The following is a 16,491-nucleotide window of genomic DNA, read 5'->3' as shown; positions in this document are numbered from 1 at the left end:
TGCAGAATAAGAAAAGGTTAGGTAGCAATTCAAGAGGGTTGATTATGGGGCTTGACATTTGTGAAGTTTTATGTGGACCCCACTTAAAAATTTACTTTTAAAGTGCTATAAGATATAGTAGATGATGCTCTATAGGTAATTTTGATTCATTCCATTGACTTCCTGCATGCATGTTTTGGTGGATAATTCATAAGTGTTTTGTTTGACAGCTCAAAGATTCAGCCCTAAAAGAGAATTTAGAATTACGTACACGTTTGGTTGTGCAGCAGCAGAACACAATGCAACGTGAAGCAGAAACGAGGTATTTGTATTTGAAAATGGATTGATGAAGCTTTTGATTCTGTGTCACTCTTGTAAGTTGCATAACTGATATTCTGCTGATGAACTAACATGTCTGATTGTTCTTAATCTGTGCACTAGCTTATTGGGTAGGCAGTCTTTTATTTGTATTTAAGTTTATACTTGCTGATTTTGGGACCTTATCTTTGTGATTTTATTGGGATTTGCATAGGTGGCGTTACCCCTCATTTTGCACGAGGCCTACACTAGTGAATATTTTCACTACCCTTGTCATTTTTATCACAAAGACATGTTGTATAGGTTGATGGAGATTTGGATGGACTTGGGTTTGTTGATCTTCACTTCGTTCCATGGATTGTTGATGACATGGATGACGTGTTAGGTGTTTTAATGGTGTTTCCTTGGTATACTTGCTTATCATAGAGAGAGAACATTGCACTTAGTCATGTGATGTTCTAGGTATCCATATTTTGCTAAATGATTGGATATGAAGATATATGGATCCCTTGGTGTGTTGATTTTTCATGATCTTCTAGTCTGATAATTACTTCCAATGATTTCTTTTTTAATTCATTGTGCCACATACATCATTAAGCAATTATAGATAGAAAATCTCAACAGTAAAACAATAATTACAGTAGGATCATGAAGAGACAGCCAAACACAAGCGACACAAAATTTTTACGATGGGAAAACCCAACCTTGGGAAAAACCCAACAACCATTTCTTAGAGAAATTGCCCAATTCAACAAGAGATACAATCTGATCTTCCAGTGAAAAACAAATTCAAACTGACCACATGCGTACCCATGTCAAACCTGGTCAACCAAAGATAAATTCGGCCTCCTGAGCAACTGAAAAATTTTGGTCTTGTGAAATTTTCGCTATTGCACCTTCCTCAGAATTTGGACTGCTAAACTCCCACTGCATGAGAAGAATCTTGGTCTGTTGCCTCAGAATTATTCCTTCTAAACTCCCACGTGTGAACAGAAGATGAGCATATGTGATCTGAATTGATGCCAAGATGAGCAGGACGAATAGCCTTTATATGGTGATCTAATGAGTCCGAATAGGTGTCTTTTGGGGCTGGTCGACTTGAACTTTTTGGAGCCGACCTTAAACAAATTCATTTAATTTAAATCTTAAATTTGATTTTCCCTCTATCTTAAATTACTTTCATGGCCGACTTGGAGTAGTTGGGAATACCGACTGCAACTACCCCAAAATTCTCTCTTAGCTAGGGAGGTATTCTCTTTGACTTCTTTAGATGATCTCTTCTTGAAAAATTTCTCTATCCCAATAAAAGGTTGAATGAGCTATCTATTTTGATGAATCCATTCACCTCATGTTTTATACCATAACCACGTGGAAAGCATCTTGCATCAGCATTGTATAGAGGAATCTAGTCACCCACTAGACACATCCCCTTTGCAAAATGGATCTAGTCACCCACTAGACACATCCCCTTCGCAAAATGGATCTAGTCATCCACTGGCCAAAGGCCTTCTGGGGTTCCATTGGCCAAATACCTTTTGGCCTTCTGGGGTCAAGACTAGTTCTTGTTTCACCAATCCACCAAATCACCTCTTGGAATCAAGCACCCCTTTATACATGGTGAAACCGTGGGCCCATTTACCATTCCCACATGTTGTCACATCCTATTGAATGCCAAATCGCTTGCCCGATGCTATAGGCACTTACTCAACCCACTAGCCAAATAACCATTAGCAATATGGTCAGGTAACCCCTGATCGAGGGAGCACTCCAGTTCTTGATGCTATCTAGGCCAATCTCCCTAGCCACATTACATGCCCCTTGGTCAATAATTATGACTTGTCAATATCCTGACCTAGGGAGAATCTCTGCCCCTTGATGCTACAACATCAACACTCCCTTTAACCAAGGGAAGCATTCTCAATCACTCCAAGCTTGTCCCTGAAGTATACAAACTTCATCTTGGGATAGAGGCTTTGTGAGAATGTCATCATCCTGCTCGTACGTAGAAATGCATTGGAGCCTTATTGCTCCTATCTATACCATGTCCCAGTACTTGATCTCAATGTGCTTTGACTTGTCATCACAGTCATCTCCAACATCTGATCAAACAATCTTGTGAATAGCTTTCGAAGCATCACTGCTTCACAACTTGCCAAACTAGCTACAATATACTCTACTTCAGTAGTACAGTCAGTGTCCTGATTATCATAGCAAACCCAAAGTTGAATCATCATCCTGACCTACAGTTGTACTTCATCATTTGAGACATCTTAATCCATATCCAACAGTACCATGTCGATATCTCAACACATGTTGTACTGCAACTGCTTTACGGTCTTTCTGGCTGGGTGCTCCCTCTGACACTTAGCTTCTTCATATTAGTTACCATGGGAGTGGCCGTGGACTGGCTTTCCATCATCCCAAATCTTTGAAGGATCATAATAATATGCTTCCTTTGACTAAGGAAGATCTCACTTGGCTTTTGCCACACTTCTAGTCCCAAGAAGTAATGCATCCAACCAAGATCCTTCATATCGAATTTAGAAGTCAACTCCCTTTGACATTGAAGCAAGACTTCATGTGGTGATCGCGACTGCTCCCTCTATCACTAAAGAAAATCCTTCTGCCACTGTCGCTTCCTGTAGGAATTTACAGGGTAAGTTCCACAGAAAGAATACCAAAAGGACACCGCTCACAACCAGATCTCAAATCAATACACCAGTATTTTTGACGTGGTTAAAACCCTCAGAGTGCAAGGAGGGAAACAGTCCACGGCCTGTCCCAACGTGGGTACTACAGGCAATTTATTAATCAAAGAATGAAAATTTACATAAGCTTCTCTCATGCATGGATTACCCGAACAATGACCCTCCATGCGCTTTAAATAGAACTCATGGACCAATCGGGTGTCAAGCCACGGATCAAGTGTCGGTAATACCGAGGTGAGAGTGAACCGTCGGATCACTACATATCGTGACCGTCAGATTGTAAGTTACAAAATGTACAACGGTAAAGAAACACACTTTACTTAACTCTAACCTAACTCTATACTAGACCAAGTTGAACTTAACTATATCCTATGTGTCGGAATATCCTAACATCCCCCCTTAAGAACAACTTGGGATAGGATTGAAGGATTTACAAATATGACACAATAGGAGAAGGAAGGAGGCACTAGAGCCTATCCCCCCTTAGTGACAACTTCCTGAACTCCAAGCATATATCGAAGTTTAGTGAACTTCGCCTCTGTGAGAGCCTTTGTGAAGATGTCTGCAACCTGATCATCTGTTGGACAATATTGCACTTCAAGAACATGGTCATGAATGAGCTTTCTGATGAAGTGCATGTGTAGTTCAATGTGTTTGCTGCGCTGATGCTGGACTGGATCTTTGCATAGCTGAATGGCACTTTGATTATCACACCAAAGTGTGGTTGGATGCTGCTGCTCAAAGCCAAACTCTGATAGGATCTGACGAAGCCACAAGGCTTCCTTACTAGCTTCCACGGCACCACGATACTCTGCTTCTGCTGACGAAAGAGAAATGGCAGCCTGTTTCTTACAAGCCCATGTAATAGGTCCTGAACCAAGAGTGAAGACATAACCGGCAGTAGACTTCCGATCATCAGGGTCACCAGCCCAATCAGAATCAGTGAAACCAACTAACAGAGGAGCTGCTTTGGCACTGTAATGAATCCCAAACTGTACTGTACCTCGAACATAACGAAGTATTCTTTTAGCTGCTTTCCAATGACTTTCACGGGGGTTTTGCATAAAACGAGCAACAAGGCCAACAACAAAGGAAAGATCAGGACGAGTATGGGTTAAATACAAGAGTTTTCCGACAAGTTGACGGTATAAGGTAGCATCAACTTCAGGAGAAGTACAAGAGACTGAAAGTTTGACTCCAGACTGAAAGGGAGAAGGGGCTGGCTTACAGTCTTCCATGTGAAAATGACGAAGAATATCACAAGCATACTTGGACTGGGAAAGGAAAATACCCTCTTGGGATTGCAAGACTTGAAGACCGAGAAAATAGTGTAAGTGTCCTAAGTCTGTCATTTCAAATTTCTTTTTAAGGCTGGACTTCACATGGTTTATAAGGTTGGGATCACTACCAGTAAGAATAAGATCATCAACATAAAGAACAAGGATGATAAGAGAGTTGCCCACTTTCTTGGTGTAGACAGTATTGTCAGAATGACACCTAGAAAAGCCAGATTCTAAAAGAAAGCTATCCATTTTGGCATACCAAGCCCGAGGAGCTTGCTTGAGGCCATAAAGGGATTTCTTAAGTCGACAAACAAGGCTGGAGTCTGTTTGTATGAAGCCAATGGGTTGTTCCATATAGATTTCTTCCTGCAAGTCCCCATGCAAGAAGGCAGATTTAACATCCATCTGATGGACTTCCCATTTTAAAGAGGCAGCAAGGGAAAGAACAAGGCGGATAGAGTTCATTTTGGCAACAGGGGAGAAGGTTTCAGTGTAGTCAATGCCTTCAACCTGTGAAAAGCCCTTAGCAACGAGACGAGCTTTATGTTTATCAACTTTCCCATCTGGTCCATACTTGGTTCTGTAAACCCATTTACATCTAACAAGTTTGCGTCCCTTTGGTAGAGGAACAAGATCCCATGTATCATTTGTCATCAATGAATGATATTCTTCATTCATAGCTGCTTCCCAATGTGGATGGCCTGAAGCTTCTGCAAAAGTGTCAGGATCATGATTTACTGGAGCTTGAGCCAGTAAAGAAGAGGCTCTTTCAAACTGAGAACGTGTACGTCGCTGATCTGTAGGATCACCGGCAAGATCACCTGCTGCATCCCGAGTAGCACGGACCCATCTTGGAAGTTGAGGATCCTGAGAAGGTGGGGGAGGATTATCATCCTCGCTTTCATCATCTGAAGAAGAAATGTTTTCAAAAGTAGAAGAGATAGGAAGAGGTGGCACATCCGCCGGACTAGGCTCGCAGGCCGATTTATTTTCATCAAATTTTACATCTCTTCTAATGATAACATTTTTGGACTTAAATGGAATAAGTCTATAACCTTTTACATCTTCAGAATATCCAACAAAAGTACATTTCTCACTCTTAGGTTCTAAAGCTTTATGCTTTTCATCTGGAATATGGGCCCATGCTTCACTTCCAAACACACGAAAGTGACTTACATCTGGTTTAATGGAACTCCAAGCTTCTTCTGGAGTGATATTCTCTAGAACCTTAGTAGGAGTGCGATTGATTATATAATTTGCACAATTAATTGCTTCGGCCCAAAAACTAAGACTGAGTCCTTTAGATTGCAGCATACAATTAGCCATTTCCTTTAAGGTGCGATTTTTCCTTTCAGCTACACCATTTTGTTGTGGAGTGTATGGAACAGTATGTTGCATTTGAATTCCATTTTCGGTGCAAAAGTTGATGAATGTGTTTTTAACATATTCTCCACCATTATCAGTTCTTAGCTTAAGAATTTGATGTCCAGATTGTTTTTCAACAAAGGCTTTGAAGGCCAAAAAAGTGTTAAATACTTCGCTCTTGAGTTTTAAGAAGTATACCCAAGTGCGTCTGGAGAAATCATCAATGAAAGTTAAGAAGTACTTGCAGCCAGAGAATGAAGCAACAGGAAGAGGACCACATAAATCACTGTGCACAAGCTGTAAAGGGGCTGAGGCGTGCCAAGAGGCACGTTTGTCAAAACTGTCCCGATGATGTTTTCCGAGTACACATCCGGAACAAACACCATCTCTGCAAGATACCATAGGAAGACCTGTCACCATATTTTCTTTACATAGATGCTGAAGGGAGCGATAGTTTAAGTGACCAAATCGCTCATGCCAAAGTTTGCTCACTTCATCATTATGAGCAACAAATACTGAGGGAAGATTGGATGACCCAAAGTTGTGAAACTTATACAACCTTTTGGAATCATCAGCAAGACCAGTAGCTAGAATCTGTTTAGGATCTTTTAGATCCTTGATTACAACATCATGAGGTGAAAATTCAACAATTTTACCTTCACCTGAATGAGTTATCTGATAGACAGATAGAAGGTTGCAGGATAAGGTTGGAACACATAATACATCATTAAACTGACCATTGTCTAGATGAACAGTTCCAGTCCCTACAACATTAAGAGATCTATCATCACCAATATATATATTTTTGGTGTTACAATCATTTAAAGAAGAAAACATGGCTTGGTTTTTGGCCATGTGACAAGAGGCTCCAGAATCAATGAGCCACTCATGAGAATGAGAAGAAGAAGAAGATACATTTAATGCATAACCAGACTGAGATGATTGACAATGACATGCAGAAAGTGCCATTCCGGAAGTTGAAGTTGAAGTAGGCTCCACATGGATGTTATGTTTCTTCATTGCGGCTTCCAAGGCTTCCATCTTCTTAAAGCATTTAGATTCTAAGTGGCCATCTCGATTACAAAAGTTACAATGTCTATCAGTCTTCTTCCATTTGTTTTTATTGGTCTTATCATTTTGCTGAAATGATCTTTCATTTTGAGGCTGAGATGGTTTAGGACCATTCTTTTGAGGATATGACTTCTTAGGATTCTTTGAATTTGGTTGCTGCTGGGCGGCTAACGCTTTCGTGGAAGAGTTTCCAAGATTAAGAAGACCAAGGTGTAAGAGTTTTTCTTGTTCTCTTATTAAGGAATCACAAAAGGAGTCAAAGGAAGGGGCCTTGTAGTCTTGTCCTTGACAAATGAAAGCTTCCCTTGTAGAATGGAAAGTGGAAACAAATACAGAGTAGGCTGGTCCCAACTTAGTAAGGATGGAATAAATAAGGTTACCATCTTCTTTCTTAACTTTAACACCTTCCAAGAGATATCTAAGGGTCTTGAATTTGGACAAGAAATCTTCAATGCAAGAAAAATTATTAGGATCCAAAGTAAGCAGCTCATTTTCAAGTTGATGGGCTCTAATTTCATTTTTAATCCCAAAAACTTTAGCAAGTTTTTCTAATGCTTCATGAGGAGTCTCAAGTTCTGCAATGTGGAATCTAAGATCAGGAGAAATAGACATCCCTATCAAACCACGTGCTTGATCTTGTCTATTTTCCCATTTTGCCGCCTTGTCTTCATCTTTTGGTTTCTTCTCTTGGTCTGTGGCTATTCTGAAGAGACCTTTACTTCTAAGTAAATCTTCCATGTAGGCTACCCATTGGAAGTAGTTAGTGCTGTCAAGAATGACTTGGCATGGACTTTCCATTTTAAAAAAAACTGAAGCTGAAGATGCTGAAAGTAAGTGTTCCAATGGATAGATCTCGAAAAAATAGGCGGTTTTAAAAAAAACGGCTCTGAAAAAGGCTTCCGGATGAAGAAGTTATGGCTTTTTGAAAAAAAATTGTTGACGTTGCCGGCAAAGTGCGCGAATGTGCGGGAATGAAAAAATCCGCCCCCACAAAATGGAGACTTGAACCCAAGACCTCTACTCTCTTAAAATAGCTTTGAACCAATTGATCTATACAAAAAATTTGAGAGAGAGAGAGAGAGAGAGAGAGAGAGAGAGAGAGGGGGGGGGCCTTGGTTTGCGTGCTTGCCTTGAGAAAGCTCTTTTTCCCTACAAAACACAAAACCCAACACGAATATGCAAAGAAAAACGAACCTTGCGGCTCGAAGTTAGCTTTAGCCAAAAAACTAGAAATTTTAAAAAAAATCTCAAAGTTAGCTTTAGCCGAAAAACTAAATTTTTTCTCAATGTTTCTGATTTTCCGAGATCACACTAAGGTGCAGGGAAAAGAGCATACGCATGAGAAAAATCCTTCCTTTCTGTTTCTGATTTGCCCAGATCGCACAGAGTCGCAGGGCAAAGAGCATACGCAGAAATGAAAGGTATAGATCCGGTAAAAAAAAGGCTAAATAAACTGAGACCGAAATAAGCAGAGAGAAAATAACAGTAAACTGCAAAAGAAACACTGTATACCTCCCGATCTGAAAAATGACGCAGCTAGGGCTACCGGAAACCTTTTCGCGTGAAACGAAAGGGGTTCCTCACTGGAACAGATGCTCCGAACGCAACAGAGCAGTCCTCTCGGCCCGAAAGCAGTCAGAAACAACAGATCTAGGAAACGACAGCCGCATGCAGTTCTACCGGCTTCAGATTTGGATCACCAACGGACGCGGCCCTCAAATAGCTCTGATACCATGTAGGAATTTACAGGGTAAGTTCCACAGAAAGAATACCAAAAGGACACCGCTCACAACCAGATCTCAAATCAATACACCAGTATTTTTGACGTGGTTAAAACCCTCAGAGTGCAAGGAGGGAAACAGTCCACGGCCTGTCCCAACGTGGGTACTACAGGCAATTTATTAATCAAAGAATGAAAATTTACATAAGCTTCTCTCATGCACGGATTACCCGAACAATGACCCTCCATGCGCTTTAAATAGAACTCATGGACCAATCGGGTGTCAAGCCACGGATCAAGTGTCGGTAATACCGAGGTGAGAGTGAACCGTCGGATCACTACATATCGTGACCGTCGGATTGTAAGTTACAAAATGTACAACGGTAAAGAAACACACTTTACTTAACTCTAACCTAACTCTATACTAGACCAAGTTGAACTTAACTATATCCTATGTGTCGGAATATCCTAACACTTCCTCTGTTATGTGAGTCCTTCTCCTTCTATCAGAAATAAGTCATCTAATAGCAAGATCCACTAGGACTCGTCAAATAATCACCATGCCTGAGGTTCATACAAATCCTTCTTTAGTCTACAAACTTGAGATTCCCTTTCATGTACCTCAAAGCCTTGAGGTAGCTCTATGTACACTTCTTCTTCCTCAATTACTCCATTGAGGAAAACGGTCTCCACATCCACCTGATGTAATTTCCAACCGATAATAGAAGCAACAAAAATAACAGTTCTAATAGAAGTGTACCTGACAATTGGAGCAAATTTTTTCACATTGTCCTCTCCCTCTTTCTGGGAGAATCCTCACGATTCTTGCTTTGGACTTCTCTCTATTGCCATCTACCGCTTACTTCATCTTGTAAATCCACTTAGAAGTTACCACTGACTTCTCCTCGACACAATAGTCTCCATCATGGCATCCTTCAAACTTGCTGGCCTGCCTACTTCCTCTGAACTAGGAGCTTTTTTGATTATCAAGCATGGTTCTAGATGTTAGTAAAATTTCTCCTTCTTGAACACAAATCACTCTAAGAGAATCCTCTTGTCACAAGATTTACTTCGTTCTTCTTAAAGGTTTCATTTGTTGGCCTAGCCTTGACAACCTTTACGATGTACTTGCTGTTGAGAATTCTAGGGCAGAGACAAGAGGTGATTTCTCTAGAAATGATAATTGCTTGTGAATTCTTTTTACTTCTTTTGATTAGGTTTTTTTTAAGCTTTGATTATTATAGTGTTCTATTCATCAAACAACTATCAAAAAGATAAAGAACTATGAGAAAAGGGACACATGATATAGGCGATCGGCTAGGGCTAAAACCTCTCTAACTTGAGAGGAAAACTCAAACGAATTCTTCTTCTTTTAGAATCTTCAAGTGATGAATTCCAAGACCAAGACCCTTGACCTAACAACCTCTCCAAGACCAAGTCACAAGACCTTTTGTACAACTTCTCCTTGTTCAAGTCAACACTAGTCAAACTGTGTTCTTGTTCTTCTAATCTCGGCTTCTCTGAAATTTCGGCCCTTTCCACAGACTTGCAATGCTCGGCCTGCCAGAAACCTCTGCAATTTCACATGTGTTCGCTGATTGGAGGGGTTTGGTGATTCTTTCGTTCTTACTTGACTTGGAGACTAACCTTTGTGATCTTTGCTAACAAGAATGCTAGTTTAGTGACCTCTTTCTTGGCTTCTTCAAGCACTGATATGGCCTTACTGTAGAAACCCTAGTTTCTGTCACACTTGTGAGGAAGAAGACCCAAAAACAATGCCAAAATTTCTTTGCTCTTCTTCTCTTTCCCTTCGCTGGATGAGAGGCTTCCTTATGGTGATTCTCATAGTTCTTGGATTTCAGATGCTTGATTGGATGCTCAGCAAATGAGGCCGAGACCTCCTTTATATAGTAGTCTACCCATGAAATAAGCCGACTTGTGCTAGAGTGTAGGTCGACATCTCCTTCTAGAATTATCTCCATCTTCTTTTGAAGGCCGACTTGATGGAGTACTTGTGACAAGGTCTTGGAGGGTTTTTGACTCTTCTAATAACTCAAATAAATTTTCTTTTACAATGTGTAACATGCCCAAATGGGTCTTCAATACATGACATTAACTCAATAAACTTTATGACTTGATGACCAAACCTAATAGCTCACAATGGGAGCTTCATCTATAAAATAAAATTCCTTGAGCATGAAACCCATGACTCGAGCATAACATAAATCATTTTATTTTTCTTCTTTACCTCAATTACATGTTGATTTTTGTTAGCATTGGATTTGTTCTAGCCATGAAAATTGGCGGAGAGGTTAAAGCACATGAGCTCTCCAAGACCCAGAAATGGTTTGGGCAGATTCTACTCGGTTAAGGAGATATTAAAATATTTAATATTTTTAATGGAGTTCCTAAGTCTAAACTAAGGAAAAATAAAATATTAATGGGTATTAATATAAAACTGGGTTAGAAGGTTCTAAATGACATGGATAAAGTCAAATCTAATCTTAGTCGTTGATTAGAGATGTTATCTCGGCGGTTGAAGGACCAACAGGAAAAGTATAAGAGGAGGCTTGAGGGTTAGTTGGAGAACACACTAGAGTGATCAGTCATTTGATTTTCTAGATTAGGGTTTGTTAAGAGAAATTGAATCAGTGATTAGTTTGCAGCGAGGGGCAATGAGTACGAGGCAGAGAGGCAGAGATAGTAGTGGAGAGGCAAAGAGGTAGACGTAGAGCCAGAAGGAGCCACATATAGGCTGGTAGGGATTGCGTAGAGGCCAGAAGGGCCTGCGTCATCTACGCAGAGGTTTAGGAGTGACGCAGAGGGCCAGAGAGGCTGTGCAGAGCCTCAAAAGGCTGACGTAGAGGGTTTCAGGTTGACGCAAAAGCCAGGAGCATAGTTGCAGTAATCGCCCCCCCCCGGATCCTAGGCCGGAATCGCGTCCCGTACGGAAGCGTTCCGGAACCTCCAGGCGAAGCGCGATTCCAGTTTTCATGAAGCGCGATTCCTAATTTTTAAATCGATTCCTGGAATGTGGGTTGCGTTGCCTCCGGAAGCGCTATTAAAATCATGTTGTTTGCACGTTGGATTCCAGATCACTTACGATAGTGGTGGAGTTATGCGAGCATCTCCATGAGGAGTTCTGTAATGAATTATAATTCTCAAAATCTAAAGGTTATTTATAAGAATACGCACTATGTTTTACATACATTCAATGCATCGTCGAGTTATTGAAACTTCACGGTGTGTAGCAAATTATTGTTTAATCCATAACTTGTCATCAGATAATAAATTTGATAATTATTTTAATTGTTTATGTGGTGTGTTTAAGACACAACATTGGACCTTGATTCCTTACTACAATTTTTATGGGTTTGAAGGGTTTTAATATGATTGGTAACTGTAATGATGATCTTTCATTGACAGCCACAAAGTTTCTCATATAGAGAAATGCAATACCCTAACGGAGAGACCTATATCGAGCAATGGAGCATGGCTCAGAAATGAATAGTTATCTTCTTGCGCATATCAGTTATGGTGTTGTAGCTTCTCTGTGAAATAATTAGTAAGTCCAACTCAATACACAATAATCAACAGAGCATAATCATCATATAGGCTATGTCAACATAGAATTGTTGTTGTGCTATTAGTTTTATACGGCTATTATAATTTTCTATATTGACTGATGTTACAAAATACACCAACTTGTTTACAGATACACTATCAACATAACATGATTAAACATAACATGATTGACCGATTTAAATTTTATTCCTATTATTATGTCACTATGGTAGGCAGTGATAGCGATAACACCAAAGTTTAGTTTTTTCGTACTATACAATTTTTTTAATTTTTTTTTTATGATTTTCAAATGCTAAACCTTAGTTTCAAGTAGATCATACCAAATAAATAGGCTAACGTATACGTCAACTTCGAATTATCGTGTCATGGTGCTCCAATTGTATAATGTACTTGTTTTCAATTTAATAACATGATTGTCGTATACCGGTTGACATGCGCTCAACAACGTAGGCTTACCTACATCTACCCTATGCTTAAAAATTTGATGTATGTTTGTAATAGCTAGAATATAGATGATTGTTGTACATACTAGTAACTACAATGGAATCATGGATGCCATATCTATCTTGATTTATGCAAAAATATGCATGTTTTCATGTCTTCTACAATTAATTTGGTATTTGGGATGTTTGTTTTGAGTATAAATGCAAAAAAATATAAAAAAATATATATATATAGTAGACGCTTCCGCGGACGCTTCGCTTCCTAGATTTTTGGAAAATGACGCTTCCGCGCTCCGCGCTTCCGCTTCGCGCTTCCGCTTCGCTCCCGCTTCGTGCAACATTGGCCAGGAGGGTTGATGCTGAGCTTCAGATTGTGTTGGAGATGGTTTTGTGGGGTAGACTTTTCGAATATCTGCTTCTGAATAGAGGGGTATTACTGCCATATTATTTGCTCTGTCAAGTGAGCCAGTTTGACACCTAGTTGTACTTAGAAAGACTGCATAATAATATAACCCTCTAAATTGCTGCACCGGTTTTCCCAAGCTGGGTTTTTCTGGGGACGATTGTCCAAAAATAACGATATCACTTGTGTGTTTGTCTATTTCTTTTAGATGTTAATCTATAGATGGTTGAGACTGTATTGTGTTTATTTCAGTGTTTATATGGTTAAATAACTTGTTAGTAATTAAACAAGTAGGCGAAATAAACCAGAGAATACATATAAAATTTCTATCGGGTAATACTTAGAAATTTTGACATGGTATCAGAGGGTTGTAGATCACAGGAGAGCTGAAGGCACCAGCTGAATCATAGCACTTGCAGCAGAAACAGTTGTCCCGAGTGACAAAAGTTGTTCCTAGCAAAAAGCAGTAGAGAAGGGTTGACGCAAAGGGATTGCATCATCAGTTCGAGCCAGAGAGAGGCCAGCGCAGAGGCTGAGGAGGGTAGAAGAGGCTCACGAAGAGCCACACAGAGACAAGGAGGGTTGACGCAGTTGGCTAGTGGAGCAATTCAGCCAGTGCCGGGATTGCACAGAGCTTAGAGGCTCAGTGCTTCAGTTGCTGGGGCATAGGAATCTGTGGGCAGATTGCGGGGAGTGAAGCTGGTGGGGGTGTTGTTGCTGCTGAGACAGAATAGTACCTAACGGGGCAAAACCAAGGTAGAGAGTCGCTACCTAGGCGGATATCCAGCCTTGGAATCCAGATCAGTGTTGCAGGAGCATATGAGATTAGAGAAGTGCGATTCGTCAGTTGGAAGGAGAACTTTCAGGCAGGAAGTAGAGGCTTAGAGGGAGTGGAAGAGAGAACTTCCAGAGGGAAGTAGAGATTCGAAGGAGTCGAAACGAAGAGCAGAGAGATGGCCATGAATGGACAAAGGGATCAGGACAGGCTGCACGGGGCGTCCAGCTTTGTCATCTGGAAGGCCGGGATCCTGTCCGTTCTAGATAAACATCGCATCAAGGCTTTCGCCTTGAGAACCGTGGCTATCCCAGTTGACCCAGCTGAAATGGAAAGGTATGAAGATGTGATGGCTAAGGCGAAATGCATAATCCTTGATGGGGTCAAGGATCATGTGGTCCAGCATATTGCCGAGAAGGAGACGACAAAGGAAATGTGGGACACCTTGAAGACATTGTATCAACACACTTCTGTGCAGAGGAAGATGTTACTGGAGAATCAACTGCGGTCATACCAAATGTAGAAGGGGGAGCAGATAGATCACTTCCTCGGCAGGTTGAAGGAGATCCGGGACCAACTGACTTCCATAGGGGCCACGCCGGATCAGGAGTTGATGGTGAGGACCGCTCTAAACACAATCTCCGAGGAGTGGGAGACATTCGTCCAAAGTATTCTGGGTAGAGCGAATCTTCCAGATTGGGAAGAATTGTGGGCGACTCTTCGCCAAGAAGAGATCAAACAACTGACCAAGACGGGAAGTAGCAGCAAAGGAGCCCGAGTCAAGACAGAGGAGGAAGAGGATGCAACTCTAGCATCTGTGGGGAAGCAAGAAAAGAGGAAGAAAAAGGACCTCTCCAAGATAAAGTGCTTCAACTATGGGGAACTGGGGCATTATGTGAACCAGTGTCCGAGGAAGAAGAATAAGGGAAGGCAGCGCCGACAAAGGCGGAAAAGGAGGTAGAGGAGGATGACGATTGTGCCATGAGTGCTCATGTACGTCTAGAGAAGAGGTGAGGAGACATCGAGCTGTAGTCAAGAAGGCTACAAGTGATGAGGGTCAGGATCCTTGAGGCACCCAAACTCTTGGATTATACCTGGCTACGGGAGCCCCGAAGTGAGAGTAGCAGGATGGTGGATGTCGGTAGAAACGGATGCGGATGAAGCGGCAGAGAGTGCTAGAAGTGCAGAAGTCCCATGCAGCGCAGAGGGGATTGCAGCAGTGCGAGAGGCACAGAGGAGGTTGCAGCAGTGCAGGATGGCACAAAGAGGTTTGCAGCGGTGCGAGAGGCACGGAGTTGTTGCAGCAGCGCAGAGGCAGTAGAGGGAGCACGAGATAGCGGCAGAGAGAGCTTCAACATCAGGAGTGTTTCTAGCCTGATAGGGATGTTAGTAGTTGGGTGGATCAGTTACTTACTTTTCAGTAACTGATTTGCAGTGCAGTAGTAGTAAGTAGTAGGCTAGTAGCAAATGTAGCATGATGAGAGGGGGTTGCAGTGCAGATGCAGTGTTGTGAGAAAGGACCAACAACAACACAGATGCAGAGGGAGCTGCCATACGGATGCAATAGTGGCAATGTCAGAGCCATGGGCAACAGTACAGGATGCAACATTGCAGAGGATGTTGGGCAGGGAGGCCTAACATCAGGACAATTACTCGTGCCATATAATCAGCGTGATGCTCATTGTGGAGTATTACTAGAGAACAGTGCTCACTAAGAGGGAGTGTTGATTTGTGGTAGCATCGAATGTGTTCTAGCCATGAAAATTGGTGGAGAGGCTAAAGCACATGAGATCTCCAAGACCCAGAAATGGTTTGGGCAGATTCCACTTAGTTAAGGAGATATTAAAATAATTAATATTTTCAATGGAGTTCCTAAGTCTAAAGTTAGGAAAAATAAAATATTAATGGGTATTAATATAAAATTGGGTTATAAGGTTCTAAATGACATGGATCAAGTCAAATTTAATCTTAGCCGTTGATTAGAGATGTAATCTCGGCCGTTGAAGGACCAACATGAAAAGTATAAGAGGAGGCTTGAGGGTCAGTTGGAGAACACACCAGAGTGATCAGTCATTCGATTTTCTAGAGCGGGGTTTGCTAAGAGAAATCGAATCAGTGATCAGTTTGCAGCTAGGGGCAATGAGTACGAGGCATAGATAGTACTGGAAGACCAGTGGAGAGGCAGACGTAGAGCCAGAGGGAGCCACATAGAGGATAGCAGGGATTGCGTAGAGGCCATAAGGGCTTGCGTCATCCACGCAGAGGCTGTAGGAGTGACGCAGAGGGCCAAAGAGGCTGTGCAGAGCCTTAGAAGGCTGACGCAGAGGTCAGGAGGGCTGACGCTGAGCTTCAGATTGTGCTAGAGAGGGTTTTGTGGGGTAGACTTTTCGAATATCTGCTTCTGAATAGAGAGGTATTACTACCAGATTATTTTCTTTGTTGGGTGAACCAGTTTGGCACCCAGTTGTACTCAGAAACACTGCATAATAATATAACCCTTAGAATTGTTGCACCGGTTTTCTCAAGTTGGGTTTTTCGGGGACGATTGTCCAAAAATAATGGTGTCACTTGTGTGTTTGTCTATTTCTTTCAGCTGTTCATCTGTAGATGGTTGAGATTGTATTGTGTTTATTTCAGTGTTTATATGGTGAAATAACTTGTTAGTAATTAAACAAGTAGGCAAAATAAACTAGAGAATACATATAAAATTTCTAACGGGTAATACTTAGAAATTTCAACATTACATAAAATCATGATTACACATGTCATTATGAAGACGGAATCTAGTTACATATTTCAACACCTGCAACCCTAATTAGGAGGTCATGGAAGAAACAATTA

The 16,491-nt window shown here is 41.3% G+C and overlaps 1 protein-coding gene across 4 annotated transcripts in view; it reads left to right on the top strand.

The window, feature by feature from the left end:
- LOC149246465 (uncharacterized) overlaps positions 1 to 16,491 on the top strand; it is a 250,623-nt gene that overhangs the window by 91,460 nt on the left and 142,672 nt on the right. For all 4 annotated transcript variants that reach the window (XM_089457927.1, XM_089457926.1, XM_089457924.1 and 1 more), the window contains one exon: positions 210 to 301. In XM_089457927.1, coding sequence (XP_089314053.1) covers positions 210 to 301 — 92 coding nt within the window. The remainder of the gene's footprint in view (positions 1 to 209; positions 302 to 16,491) is intronic.

This window comes from Pinus tabuliformis, chromosome 7 (genome assembly GCF_031772625.1).
Source record: "Pinus tabuliformis cultivar Carrire ecotype Pingquan chromosome 7, CPIR1, whole genome shotgun sequence".
Taxonomy (NCBI): domain Eukaryota; kingdom Viridiplantae; phylum Streptophyta; class Pinopsida; order Pinales; family Pinaceae; genus Pinus; species Pinus tabuliformis.
This window is presented reverse-complemented; position numbering and strand designations above follow the sequence as displayed.